Genomic DNA, 15,430 nt, shown 5'->3' with positions numbered 1-15,430 from the left:
GACTTTTTTGCCTGTTTGAAATGGCATAATATGAGTTCCTTTTGGATTAAAACTTAACAGTTAACTGTGAACTACTGGTAGGCCTTTGCAGCTATTGTCTGGGCAGTGTCTTGTAACAGTGAGTTAGAACCCTTGATTAGTGTCCGTGGCATCAGCAAATATCAGATTGTCTTTAACTACATGACAGAGATACTGGAACATGATTTATTTAGATTAGGAATGGGATTTGGTTGTGTACTGAACTTTGTGGGAATCTGTGTTATGTCCCCTAATTCTGAATTTAGTGGAATTCCTATAACACAGTCAACGTGACCTTCTGCTGCTCCCTATTATGCAGACATGGCTCCATCCTTGGAAGAGGGATGCCCTTACTGGCTCAAACTTTAGTCTGCAAAGTAAAATTTCGTTGCTTTGGCAAGATCACATAAAATACAAGTAAGACAATTTTTATTATTTAGGTCTGCCAGTACTTCATTTGTGAGGTCTTGTATGACTTCTCTGAGGAGAATCCTTTATGAACATTTCTCTCAGAGGGATCTAACAAGCTCTGTTCAGATAAACAAGCCAGTATTTTCTCATATACCACTTCCTAATTCCACATCCCTACAGGTTCCTCTTGTAGATGAGATACACAGAAATAGCTTTTCATATAGAGATGTTGAGTTGCAGAGAGGCACAACAGAAAGGCTGCTATCCATATGAACTTTCAGCCAAAGGCCTTCTTCTAAGGTAGAAAATACACACACATTGGCACTAGAACAACCCACACACACTTGACCACTGTCTTTGGCCCCTGAGGGCATGATATTGCCATTATTCCATCCTGGATATTCCATTGTTTGAGGTATAAGGAAATTACAAAGGTGAATGAATAAATACAGAAAATGAATTTTTGTGTTAATTTGTGGTACAAAAGGATTAATTAATTTGTGTATTAAATTGGCATTCTACATACATGCTCAGTCTATTCCTGAATTTATTTTTCAGGAATGATTCTGAGTGCATACGTGTGGGGATTTTTATCAGACACAGTTGGCAGACGTAGGCTTCTAGTATTTGGTTACTTATTTGATGGAGTATGTAACTTGACTGGAAGCTTTGCTGAGAGTTATTGGTTTCTTTTTGCATTTAAATTGCTGAATGGAGTAATGTAAGTAAAAATATGTAAGGCTACTTTTAATTAGTTATAATTCATTAATTGTGCCACAGCAATTCAAGAAGGCTTGTTTTAGTTTCTTGAGATACCTGGAAAACTTGGAATTATGTTGAGTATTGACTTCCAGTGGCACCTAAAGAATGAAAATTTGGATTAATGAAAGATCTGACAACAAGCTGCTCCACTAAGGCCACTGTAACAATCTTTTGGAAGTATGAGGGTTGCCCAGAAAGTAATGCACTGCATTTTTTTTCTTCAACAATTCTTTTTTGAACATAATGAGAATTACATACACATAAGAATGGTGTTTTATCTACCCATACTATTTTTCCACATAATCTTCATCCTGTTCTATGGCCTTCCTCCAGCGTGAAACAAGGATGTGTATGCCCTGACGGTACCAATCCTTGTCCTGCTGGTGGAACCAGTGCTTCACTGTGTGAATCACCTCCTCATCACCCTCAAAATGACTGCCAACTGCCAATTCATAATGCATCTGTCCTCATGATTGACAACATCAGCTTGCTGCAACATTGACAGCTGAGCTGCAAATCATGGAGGTCCACCAAACTGCCTTGATGACATCACCCTCCATGCCCAGCAACTAACTGTACTTCTGTCAACAGCAGTTGCTCCATAGACTTTGCACAAGTCCATAGACTTTGCACAAGCATTTGTGAATATTCTCCAATGTTTCTTTCTCTGCAGTGAGGAATTCAATGACAGCACATTGCTTGTAACATACATCACTTACAGACTAGAGATGGGGGATCCGCTCCTGAACTGATTCATAGAGTTGAATCTTTCAAAGGAGTGAACAATCAGTGATTCAGAAAAAAAGAACGGTAGCTCCAAACGTTTCCCACAGCAGAGAGAGAGAGAGAGAGTCTGAGCAGATCAGTGTGGCCTCTGCTGGTCAGAGCACACTGCACGCCACACAACACAGCCAGCGCCGGCCTCTGCCCTGCTTCTGCCTTGGCTGCCTGCATTGTGCAGTGCCCCATTGGATTTTGTGTTTCATATATGCCGTGCCATCTCTGTGCTTCCTCTGCCGCATGCAGTGTCTGGCGCAGCTTAACTTAGCATCGCACTCCGTCGGCGATCGTTTCGGTCACACGTCCTGCCCTCTGGGCAGTTGATGCGAGCAACAGGACAGAGAGCCTCCTAGCGGAGAACATAAGAACTACTTGCAACAAACTGCTTGCAAGAGAACGGACGATTTGTCTCGGAGCGGGTGACTGGTGGCCGTTCACCGCTCCCCCCACCCTCGGAACTCGCCCGCTCAACGCTCATCCCACCGTTCTCGACTCTAGCCAGAGTGTTGAGCAAAGCAACTCAAGTGTCACTCTGGTCTCTGCGGTCTTAGCTCATGCAGTAATACAGCTTGCGGCTCGACCAGCTTGTCTCAGCGCCTCTGCCTCGGAGTTCGTCTCTACTGGATATTGTTCTTCGTAGTAATACCGCTATGTATATTACATTATTATGTTATGTATACATCATTTGCTTTTATTTTATTTTAATTTGTTTAAACTGATCAGATTAGGTTCCTGACGACTCCTCTTACTATAGGATTTTTATTATGGACACTCGAATTTACGCTTTAATTACGAGCGAACTGATAAATGTATTGCAAAATGTGATACATCAATATTTTCCTTGTTTTATTCTGTGTAAGGCTATATGCAGCACTTTAGTCTTACAGTCAAATTTATATATATATATTTTTCTTATTCTGGTACGGGTTTTGCGATTTTAGGCGTCTTCGGAAAGAAACGTTCACTTTAAAAATACATGGCTTGCGATGTATTTGTACAAGGTTAATGAAATTTTAATACATTATAGCCAAATATATTGTTAATGTAAATCTCAAGTTACAACATTTTCCGATTACCCAAAAAACCACGATAGTGCAAAATAAATCAATAATCAAAAGCTTTGTCTTATCATGGAAATTTCAATAAACAATACAAAATTCTTACTCATTATCTGTGTTACTTCAAAATAGGATCAAATAAGATCAAAATACAGGTATAGTACTGGAATAAACCAAAGGGCAATGTGCCTTCCATTTATTTTCTATTGTGAATGAGTGGTGAGTCATGAAAAAGAGCTAGTTCATTTCAGGGAGTGAACAGTTCTGATCCGATCTCTGAAAAGAACAGTTTTGCCCATCTCTATTACAGACACCATTTTGAAACTGTCCTGCAGCTATCCTATCTGTTGGAAGTGAAACTTGGCATGCTCACTCAGGAGACTTCAAGTAATACATACATAATGTTTCATATTTTTAGCATCATTTTCAGCTGAGAAAAAAAAAATAAGTGGTGCATTACTTTCTGGGCAACCCTCATATAAAATGGAACGAAAACATTTATATGAAATGGATACTAAAATCTGTATTATACAAATGCAATGTCATTGACTGACAATACTAAATGTACACTTTTTTTCATATTTTACTAATACCATGATCCTTGTTAGATTATTCCTTTCTCTAAAACTAAATTCTTCTAAGATCACTCTCTCATTGGATGGGTCAACAGGATGCTACACTAATGGTAAGACAAACAAGGCAGGAATGACTTACAGAGATAAAACTGAAAGATAAAATTTGGGATCCCCTATGAGTTAACTTTATTTTTCTGTTTCAGTCAGTTACTGGAGTTCAAACTTCCCATTATAGAGTACAATTTCGATGGTACGTTGTTCACTGCAGTCTACTTGCAAACAACATAACTCCAAGTTTTGATCATTGTCCAATTTCTGCTTGTTAGCTGTTGTACTCCATTTTATTATAGCTTCACCCAAGGCTCCCATTTACTTTCTTTCTACTCTTTTTTCCCAGACATCACCCTCCCATTCCACTCCCAAACTTCCTTTTCCCTCTCCCATCCATAAGTTTTTCTCTGTATACTCTCCATTTTTTCTGTCTCTCTTCCTCGACCTTTCATTTTCCAGTTCCTCCCATTTTAACCCAGACCAGGGAATTGGTTTTTTTTCTCCTTCTACCTCTGCTGAATTCTTTCTCCCTCCCTTTCTCCCTCTTTCTTCTCTATGTTGCCTCCCTCTAAGAAATGTAATAGAAATAGTGTTTTTCATTATAAGTAAGTAGAATTAACTTGTCTCTTTGCTACTATACTTTCGGTGTTATAAAATTTTATTAAAACAATGGTATCAGCATCTCCAGCAATAGATATCTAATAGTTCATATTTCCTTTGTACATGCTCCTGTAATGTAATATAGCCCTTTTGCCAATAATTTTAGGATTTTTATTACCAACTACCTCAACATCATTTGACCTCTAACACTTCACACTCTCTGTTCTCCACCAATGTTTTTAACAGAGATTGCTGATGCTTGCTTATGTACTGGTATTTGACTTGTTGGTAGCTGAAGTGACTCCTGATGATATAAAAACATTCATCACATGTGTTTTGGCGGCAGGGGAAGATGGTGGATAAAATTCATAACCACTGAAGTTTGCAGCACTGTCCTAGGTTAAATTCCAAGCCTCTCCACAGTTTTCCATATTAAAAGCCGTTTGTAAGTAACACAGATGTGATAAACCACATGTTACTCAAGCCACAATTCATCATAATAGCCACAGAATTTCAAACCTCCTCACAATATTGAGAAAAATTAGATGAAATTGTTTCATATTTCATAAACTAGATAACACAATGGTGGAATAATAACATTGCTATTTCAACATGAATGGTCCTTGCAACTTAAACAATAAAATTCTACAGAAAATCACATGTTTTGTCATATATTTTTGTTTCACTCTATAGCTCTTTCTTTTTTTCCTTTTTTATGCAATTCTCACCTGTTTGTAATCTGATATTCAGAGTAAATATTCAGTCAAGACCATTTTTCCTTGGAGGAAAAAACTTGTCTGCATTTCTTGATACTGTACTTTGTCCAAGTAATACACCCATGTATGTATAGAGTCTCTGTTTATCTAACATTTGAGACAAAAGATGGTCACTGTGTCTATGCAATTGGATAAAAAATCCCCTTGTTCACCTCATTTAGAATAAAAAGCTACATCTATATTTTAAGATAGGGGTGAATTAAACATTATATTTTATGACCTGTGTATTAGTTGTCAGGTAGTTTACCATTTAGTCATTCATAACTATCTCCACACTAACCAAGTTCAGTTATTGATTTTATTTTAATTAATAATGAAAGAATATTACAAAGTTAATATTATCAGCCTCAAAAATCTTCTGACTCATCTCAAATTGCTGCATTATACTCTGTCTCCTCTGAATGGAATGCAAATGAATGTGGCTTGTTCAGGCATTTACTTTTTTCACTATTTGTATTTGTGCATAGTGTGAAAAGCTGACACTCACAGTGTAAGCCAAATCCATTAAGTGAGTTAATGACAAGACAAAAGATTATCACTTTTACACATACAGTAAGTTCTGTGGACCACAGAATGAAGGATAGCTCCTGTACGTAACATTATCTAATGGCTCGTATTCATGATATTTCTTCTTTTGCTGTAACAACCAAGCAACTTGTTTCTCCAAGTCACATATAAAATTAATTTGGAAGTGTATCCTCAACAATACATAGAAATGCCAATGATTTAAAAACATCTACCTGTTCATATATTAAATGTGTTACTTCGCTTTATATAGATACGAAACTGTCTTTTTGTTTGTCATTTAAGGTGAAATAGTGGCACTAAAGAGCTGAGGTAAAGACAATTTGAAGATTAACATGGCCAGACATAACAGTTGGTGGTGATAGCTGTGAGAATCTAGATGTACCCATGGTACTGAGTTTGTTCCTCCTCCTTGCAGAAATGCTGTTTGCCACATCAACAATTAATTAGCATTTCTACTCTGTGGTCATTGTTTCTAATGAGAGTAGTAACTATACTCTTCATATATTAAACATAATTGTTGGGTTCAAATTAATGATACGAATATAATAGAGGGAAACATTCCACGTGGGAAAAATATATCTAAAAACAAAGAAGATGTGACTTACCAAATGAACCTGCCAGCGCTTTCGTTTGCTAAGTCACATCTTCTTTGTTTTTAGATATATTTTTCCCACGTGGAATGTTTCCCTCTATTATCTTCATATATTAAAATATTTATAAGTGAACAATGGAATTATTGGAAATCTGCTGCTTTCTAGTTATACTGTTTGCCTAACACAGCTTACCTAATGTCCATACTATGTACTATAAAAAGATAATTATCTATTCACTGACAGAAACGAAGATTTTACGGCAAATGTGGGTCAAAATAATTACTTGGTCAAATATACTCTGATTAAAATTACATTATGACTGATGTTTCAGTGTTTCAAATAGTAGAGCCAGCTGCCACTTACTCACCATGTTGCCTGTTTAGAAGTATGTGCAGTACCTTGTGAAGCATGACTGGTTGCATGTTGGCAACACTGCCTCTGCCAAAGCAATTTGTCAGTCACACAAATTGGAGTATAGTACATAACACATTAAGCAAATTCTAATTTTCTGTTATATCATACTCAGGGAACAGTTTCAGACTTAATATACTGTAATATGCTGATATAGATATCCTACAGTTGTTTTCCGTTCTAGCTCAAAACAAGAAAAAATAATTGTTGGACCAGTCGAAGTGCTCAGAAACAGCAATTGTAACCATAATTATTGACCTGTACTCTGGGATGTGGCTACTATGAATAGCCATTAGTGGCATTGAGTTTTTGAGTTGAGTTGCCTTCGCAAGTCATGCTTTACATCATCCTACTGATGAAGAATAAAGATGTACTCATGAAATAAAGCTTATGGACATTCAGCAGCACCTCTCACTTCATGCTTTGAGTGACCAGCTTCTGTGGTACTAATGGCTCACCAGGCCACAAATCAAGTAAATTATTATTTTGAGATGAACAAAGTACTCATTATCAGTCATGAGCCTAATTGATGTGTCTCAGTAAGCAGAAAAGTCTTTCTATGCCAATACTGGATAATTGCTTCACCAGTGACCCATTATTGTACAGACAGAAATATAGCCAACTAGATTATACTATCACCTGAAGATCAGTGAATGATGTCAAATCAGGAATTATTGAAAAGAACATGTTAATAACTATTATTTTCTTTTAATGTAAAAATGTCTTTTCATTCCAGAATGTGTGGACCTCTTTCTATTCAAAGAACATATGAAGCAGAGTTCCACAGTGTTAAATATAGAGGAAAACAAATTATGTTGGCTGGTATTTTTATGTCACTTGCTAATATTGTGATACCAGGTACTTATACTTACTGAACTAAGAAAGATACAGTATATGGAAAATTACATTTCTGTCGCTTAACTTGAGTATTCATTTTTATCACAATTAATGCAATGTACATTAAATTAATTTCAGTTACCCTCAAGATGTGATGATGTGGTTATCGCTACCGGTTCGAATCCCGGCCGGTGACCAACATACTTGATTGGAGTTTCTTTCCTATTCCTTGACCTAATAACTCCTCATGCATCCAAAACAATTGCATGCATGTTAATCATCATATAGAAACATTCTACATACTATTGTTTTTTTTAAGAAAGGTAAAAATCTTCCAATCTATGTAAGCTTTGGAATCAAGTCATGTTCCAAGATAAACCTATTTTGCGATACCATTTTCTGTAGTTTCAAATTTGCAAGGACTTCAATAAAAATATCAGTAGTTACAAAATAATAACATTCAAAAGTTAAAAGTTTTTACTATTGTTACTAAAATAGGAATTATATGGCTGATATTACATTTAGAATTGTTATCAGAAATATTCAGTGGTAAATCCATTCCCATCTTGGAGATTACTTATAGCATTTTGTAATAATATACATTTGCTAAATTAGGTGTAAAATGCAATAAATTGAAAATTGATTTTGTTGTTTAACCTAGATATTTGCTCTCATCACAATTAATGCAATGGATATTAAACCAATTTCAGTTACCCTCAAGATGATGTGGTTATCGCTACCCGGTTCGAATCCCGGCCGGTGACCAGCACACTTGATTGGAGTTTGTCATTCCTATTCCTTGACCTCATAACTCCTCACTCTTCCAGAACTATTGCATATATGTTACAGGCAGCATATCAAAACCTTCTTCATACAGTTGATTCTTAAAAATGAAAGGTAACATATTCCAATTGATGTAATCTTTCACATTAAATGATAACCTAATTTAAACCTCAGTTTCAAAATACCATTCATAGAAGTTTCAAATTGCAAAGACTTCACTATCAAATTTAGGTCATTAGCAAATAATGTTTCAAAAATGATAACTGTAAGTTTTTACTTTCTTTATAACTAATGTTTGCTAATACAGGAATTGCATGGCTGATATTACCTTTGGAATGGTCGATAACAGTTTTTGACAGAAAAATTCCAATCTCATCTTGGAGATTATTTATGGCATTGAGCTCACTACCAAGCTTTACAACAGCTTGTTTGATCTACAAATGCATGGAGAGTCCCAGATTCCTTATGGCAAGTGGCCAAAATGATGAGGCTCTCAAGACTTTCAAAATAATTTATAGCCATAATACAGGAAATAACCCAGACATGTATGCAGTAAGTGTTTATTTTTATTTCTAAAAATTTCTCACACAGTAAGTGCCAGTGTTTTAAAGAAATTATTTAAATTACAGGTCAGAAGCATTTCAAATCAAATACATCCATCTCAGCCACCAACTAGCAGCATAAACTTGAAGAAAAGTCTGTTATCCATCATGAAAATTTGTTGGCAACAAGCAAAGCCTCTGTTCATTCCTCCTCACAGCAAAAATACAGCTGTTACATTTATGATGCAATTTACAACTTTATATGGGTAATTATTACAAATTTTATCAAAACTAGGTCAATATGTCTTAAGATATAGAAGTCCTTTCTTACGTATCTAGGGAAAAATAAGTTATATTACATAAAATACAGCTTACCCCAAATGCTTATGTAACTACAAAATAATGAACAGAACATAACAAATAAATTTAACTTGTTTAATTAATGTCACTTTGGCTCTGAATTTAACATATTTATTACATTTTCATGAAGTTTACTCGCAGTTGTGAATATGTACAACTATCAGCTGTACAAGGGAATGAAAGCAATGAAAATTTGTTGCAGACCAGGACTCAGACCCAAATTTCTTGCTTTAAGTGAGTGGTTGGCTCAGCCGCTTTGGCTATCCGTGCACATCTCATGGGCAGACTCAAACTTCCATATGTCTTCATTCCAGCTTCATAACCTGTTTTCATAAACACATTATGTAATTCCCATACAGGGATGGACATTTTATTTGAAAGTTGGTGCCTGCTGTTGGCAGATAAATATGATATTTCAATGCCCATGTCCTTTGGACATGCATGCACATCCGAGTTTGTGTCCTTGCCGTCAATCCCTTACACAGCTGATGATTACTTGTATTTACAAATGCAAATATATTCCTTTTATTTCATAATGGCTTCACGAGTACAGTTTGTGATGCATGAACAGTGACAAATGGAAGTTTTGGTCTGGCCATGGGTTATGCATGGGTAGCCGAAGTGGTTCAGATGACTGCTCATGTAAAGCAGGATTTCCAAGTTCAGTTCCAGTCCAGCACAAATTTTCTTTGTCCTCATTGTCTTATACAGCAGATGATTGTCTGTATTTGTGACTGTAAATACATTTCCTGTATTTAATAATGGTTGTAGTTGCTACAGTGCCTGTTCCTTGCATCCATGTCTTTGCATTGTTCTTCTTTACAATGCAGGCACTGCAATATTGTATTATATTTTTGCTGGTCATGCAGTCAAACTTCAGCATCAGGCATGACTTTTTAATATACTATTTCATTTCTACTAACTGTATTTACAACACAAATCACATACATATTCACATATACCACAGAATGTATGGGCAAAATTATATCATTGTATGACTTGCAGTTCAGGAGATGTGTTGTCATAAACATTAAGATGTAGCTTTTGCTTCAAAAGGAGGGAAAATTACTCAGACTATTCTCATTTAGATCTTCAATAAGGAGAACACTTATCGACTCCCTACAAAGTTTAAACATCGTTTCCAACCTTTCTAAATTTTTATGACTTTCCTGATTAACATAAAATATTTAACAAATTAACTCATTTGTAATCAGATGTTTGAAGCTCTTTTAAATGCAGGAGTTCAAATCTTTAAACACTCAAGAGTGATGGTTTACTGGTGAGTAAATAAAATGAAGAAGGTATACTATATTATACGAATCTGCATGAATTAACACATTTAAAGAACTGATATTTTCAAGAACTTTCCATTACCATTTACAGTTGTATTGTTTAAAAGTTTAAGAACAAAGATAATTGTTGTTACGTACTACACATCTCCTTATACAGTCAAAAATATTACAAATCTGCCACCTTTATCTGCCCTAAAGCATAATCGTTATAATATTGTACTCCTGTGTGCTCTATCTTGGTAGCATTCTTACACAGCAAATAGTTAAAGTCTTAATCTCAACATCTACACAAACAGCCTGTCCAGTAACTATCCCACAGATCTTATTCGTAAACAAATCTCCCAGGTGTTATCCTCCTCTCATTATCCACATGATACAGCTACAACATCCAAAATCTCAGAAGCAATCCACTTGTCACCCAGTACCACCCAGTCTTTGAATGCCTCCATCACTGCTACTATTCCAGACACATGACTGTGTATTAATTGAATATAAATATACATAACTGTCACCAGTAACTTTTCAAATATTTGTTTATTTCCATATATTAGTTATGAAGCCTTTTCAGGCTCATCTTCATAGGCGTAATGAAAGTATCTTAACTTTCACTTGGTGTGTCAGTGTACAATGAAACTAGGACCATACATAGAAAGAACTGTTATAATATACACTCCTGGAAATGGAAAAAAGAACACATTGACACCGGTGTGTCAGACCCACTATACTTGCTCCGGACACTGCGAGAGGGCTGTACAAGCAATGATCACACGCACGGCACAGCAGACACACCAGGAACCGCGGTGTTGGCCGTCGAATGGCGCTAGCTGCGCAGCATTTGTGCACCGCCGCCGTCAGTGTCAGCCAGTTTGCTGTGGCATACGAAGCTCCATCGCAGTCTTTAACACTGGTAGCATGCCGCGACAGTGTGGACGTGAACCGTATGTGCAGTTGACAGACTTTGAGTGAGGGCGTGTAGTGGGCATGCGGGAGGCCGGGTGGACGTACCGCCGAATTGCTCAACACGTGGGGCGTGAGGTCTCCACAGTACATCGATGTTGTCGCCAGTGGTCGGCGGAAGGTGCACGTGCCCATCGACCTGGGACCGGACCGCAGCGACGCACGGATGCACGCCAAGACCGTAGGATCCTACGCAGTGCCGTAGGGGACCGCACCGCCACTTCCCAGCAAATTAGGGACACTGTTGCTCCTGGGGTATCGGCGAGGACCATTCGCAACCGTCTCCATGAAGCTGGGCTACGGTCCCGCACACCGTTAGGCCGTCTTCCGCTCACGCCCCAACATCGTGCAGCCCGCCTCCAGTGATGTCGCGACAGGCGTGAATGGAGGGACGAATGGAGACGTGTCGTCTTCAGCGATGAGAGTCGCTTCTGCCTTGGTGCCAATGATGGTCGTATGCGTGTTTGGCGCCGTGCAGGTGAGCGCCACAATCAGGACTGCATACGACCGAGGCACACAGGGCCAACACCCGGCATCATGGTGTGGGGAGCGATCTCCTACACTGGCCGTACACCGCTGGTGATCGTCGAGGGGACACTGAATAGTGCACGGTACATCCAAACCGTCATCGAACCCATCGTTCTATCATTCCTAGACCGGCAAGGGAACTTGCTGTTCCAACAGGACAATGCACGTCCGCATGTATCCCGTGCCACCCAACGTGCTCTAGAAGGTGTAAGTCAACTACCCTGGCCAGCAAGATCCCCGGATCTGTCCCCCATTGAGCATGTTTGGGACTGGATGAAGCGTCGTCTCACACGGTCTGCACATCCAGCACGAACGCTGGTCCAACTGAGGCGCCAGGTGGAAATGGCATGGCAAGCCGTTCCACAGGACTACATCCAGCATCTCTACGATCGTCTCCATGGGAGAATAGCAGCCTGCATTGCTGCGAAAGGTGGATATACACTGTACTAGTGCCGACATTGTGCATGCTCTGTTGCCTGTGTCTATGTGCCTGTGGTTCTGTCAGTGTGATCATGTGATGTATCTGACCCCAGGAATGTGTCAATAAAGTTTCCCCTTCCTGGGACAATGAATTCACGGTGTTCTTATTTCAATTTCCAGGAGTGTACCATAGAAGGTACTTGGAATAGATATACAATAAGATGAAGTGATACTTTTATTCAAACACTATAATTACCCTGAAGTCACCACAATTTATGATGATTTCTCAGACATTATGAAAGGTGAGCTATGGTTCTTAATATATGTGTGATCACTATGGACAGCAGTGCAAGCTCTGCAATATGCTCCCATCCTGGCTACAAGGTTGGAAAGCAGTTCTTGTGGTAGGACAGTCCATTCCTCCACCAGTGCAGTTGATAGCAGCTGGATGGCCATTGGCAAATGTAAGACATGCTGCAGTACATCTCCCCAATGCATTTCAAACTTGCTTGATGAGATTTAAGTCAGGGGAATAGGCAGGCCAGTCTTTTATCTAGATATCCTTTTGTTCCTAAAGCTCCTTTATCTGCACTGTTCAACACAGTCACATGTTATCTTCCATAAAAGTCAAGTCAGGGCTGAATGCACCACCGAAAAGATGTCAAGGGGAAGGAGTGCAGTGTTACAACATTTACCAGTGACTATACTGTTCTTCAAGATTTGAAGATCAGAATGTCCATGTGCCATTATGCCTCCCCAAAACATAACACCTGGACCACCAAAATGAACACATTTGACAATATTCCTGGACACATTACCTGCTCCCAGCCCTCAGCATATGAGGGTGTATCCAGAATCACTACTCAAAGTTAATCTGCTCCTATCTGAGAAGAGCACATGATCCCACTCCCCATTGTTCCCATCCCTACACTCTTGCCACCACTGCAAACAGTGCCACAAATTGCTGGTGTCAACAGAACACAATGTACTAGTCATTGGGCAAAGAGACACCCCCATGCAGTCACCATCTCACTGTGGAGTGTGATATTGTGTGCCTTCCAGTCCTGTTAAATGTGGTTGCAATTGCAGCCACTGTTTCACATGGATCCTTTATTGTGTCCTGCACAATGTAGTCATTATCTGCTGTTATAGTTGAGGAAGGTCAACGACATCCTCTCCTCCAGGTAACAGTGTTTGGTGTTCAGAATGCTCCCCATATGCATGTAACAATGCTGTGAGCAATACCAAAACTCTGGGTTGCACTTATCACAGTATTCTGCTTCCAGTTTCTCAGTGATGCTTCCCCATGTGAAATCACCCAAATGTTGCCTCTGTGCCACACTGTAATGGAGAACATTGTGCAAGTGCAACTCCTCAGTGATTGACACATATTGTTTTTTCCCATTCCTCCAACTGCTTCATGTTGCAGGGCCAGCCCCATTTGGCGCTATAGTCACACTGACCTCACGTCATGTAACATCCATCTTTCTGTGCATGAATGGGCAACCTCTGGCAACATGCTCCCACACTTTCATTCATTTCCACAGAGTATTTAGTATATTATTTCACAGAGTAGTTAATATGATTTGTTACTTTATCTACCTCAACCTTAAGTTTTACAGAATAGGTAGTTAAATGGCAAGTTGTGTCAGAAGATGAATTTCTTTACTAACTGTAGTAGTATTGTAGTTAATATCTGTCTGGCAGTTGCCCAGTGGATATTTACTTAATACCACCCTCACTGACATAGTAAGTGAAGAAAATCATCTTGTGGCATGATTTGCAACTACCAAGTGGATACCTACAATTCCATCTCTATCGTCAATTTAAATGAAAAAAATCTGCCTTTTGACACAACTTGCCTCATAGAAATCAGTTATGGTGATACATTAATGTGTTTCCTATCTTTTTGTCACATAGCCAGTACCCAGCTTCACACTATGGAAATCTGTATGTAATTTCTACATTATGCTTATGTAGAAGAGCATCATAAGACTCAAAATCTAGTTTATGGATATAAACAAGTACTTCAGAAGTAACTGGTCACACTTATTTGCGTTTATATTTAATTTTCATATTGTTTTTAATTCCTCATGTTTGTTCTCCTCCTCTTCTCTCAATCCTCTATATGAGGTTTCCCCATTTCCTTTTCTTCAAAATTCTTATTGTACTATTCATTTCAGTTCTTCTCCTGTTACTCTTTCTTTCTTACTTTGTTCTCATCATCACAGGGCTGAAGTTGGCACAGTGCTTACCAGCAATATATCTTTGACCTATTAGATACTCCCCACATCCTGCAACTTTGTCTCCCTTCACCCCCACAACAGATCACTCCCTCTCATCTTGGTATGACTGAGTGAGGTGGCACAGTGGTTAGCTCACTTGACTCACAGCTGGGAGAATGACAGTTCAAATCCCCAGTCAGCTATCCAGATTTATGTTTTCCATAATTTCCCTAAATCACTTAAGAATAAAGCCAGTATGATTCCTTTGAAATAGGGATCAGGCAATTTCTTTCGCCATCCCTCCATAACCCGAGATTGTAGTCCATCTCTAATGACCTCATTGTCAACAGGACATTAAATTCTAATCTTCCATTTCATCCCAGGACCTCTCTCTCTCTCTCTCTCTCCCTCTCTCTCTCTCTCTCTCTCTCTCTCTCTCAGGAAAGGAACTAACAGTCCTATGTGTCTACCAGCAGGACAAATAAGTTTGCCTCCTAAGCTAAGCACTAGGCACCAATTATATCTCACAATCTTGTAGTAATCTTGTACATACACATACTGTGCAATTTCAAAGACATTAATGATCATACACTAAGTGAAATTGTATGTCTAAAAATCTTCTATGAAGTTCAGCTGAATATATATATATAAAATTGAGTCAACATATAGATAAATGAACCAATATGCTCAGTTGGAGATGTTTATCCATTATAATGAAAGTAACAAAGTATAGTTGAGGCACTGAATGGTCAACAGGCACTTAAACAGTTGCCCCAATTTAATCCTCCTACCACTGAAAAGAGGAATGAAACAAGTATTAGTATCAGTGGTGTTGACAAATTGAACAAACCTCCAGGGCCCAATGGAATCTCTGTCAGATTCTACATTGAATTTGCAGCTGAGTTAGCCTCTCTTTTAACTAT

The 15,430-nt window shown here is 38.5% G+C and overlaps 1 protein-coding gene across 1 annotated transcript in view; it reads left to right on the top strand.

Annotated features, from left to right (window-relative positions):
- Positions 1-15,430, top strand: part of LOC126484836 (synaptic vesicle glycoprotein 2B-like) — a 133,619-nt gene that overhangs the window by 51,614 nt on the left and 66,575 nt on the right. The window contains exons 3-9 of the mRNA XM_050108431.1: positions 988-1,150; positions 7,300-7,421; positions 7,720-7,723; positions 7,899-7,949; positions 8,111-8,181; positions 8,491-8,735; positions 8,813-8,991. Of these exons, the coding sequence (XP_049964388.1) occupies positions 988-1,150; positions 7,300-7,421; positions 7,720-7,723; positions 7,899-7,949; positions 8,111-8,181; positions 8,491-8,735; positions 8,813-8,991 (835 nt within the window). The remainder of the gene's footprint in view (positions 1-987; positions 1,151-7,299; positions 7,422-7,719; positions 7,724-7,898; positions 7,950-8,110; positions 8,182-8,490; positions 8,736-8,812; positions 8,992-15,430) is intronic.

The sequence above is a fragment of the Schistocerca serialis genome, chromosome 6 (assembly GCF_023864345.2).
Source record: "Schistocerca serialis cubense isolate TAMUIC-IGC-003099 chromosome 6, iqSchSeri2.2, whole genome shotgun sequence".
Lineage (NCBI taxonomy): Eukaryota > Metazoa > Arthropoda > Insecta > Orthoptera > Acrididae > Schistocerca > Schistocerca serialis.
Note: the sequence above shows the minus strand (reverse complement) of the source record. Positions and strands in the feature narration are given on the sequence as shown.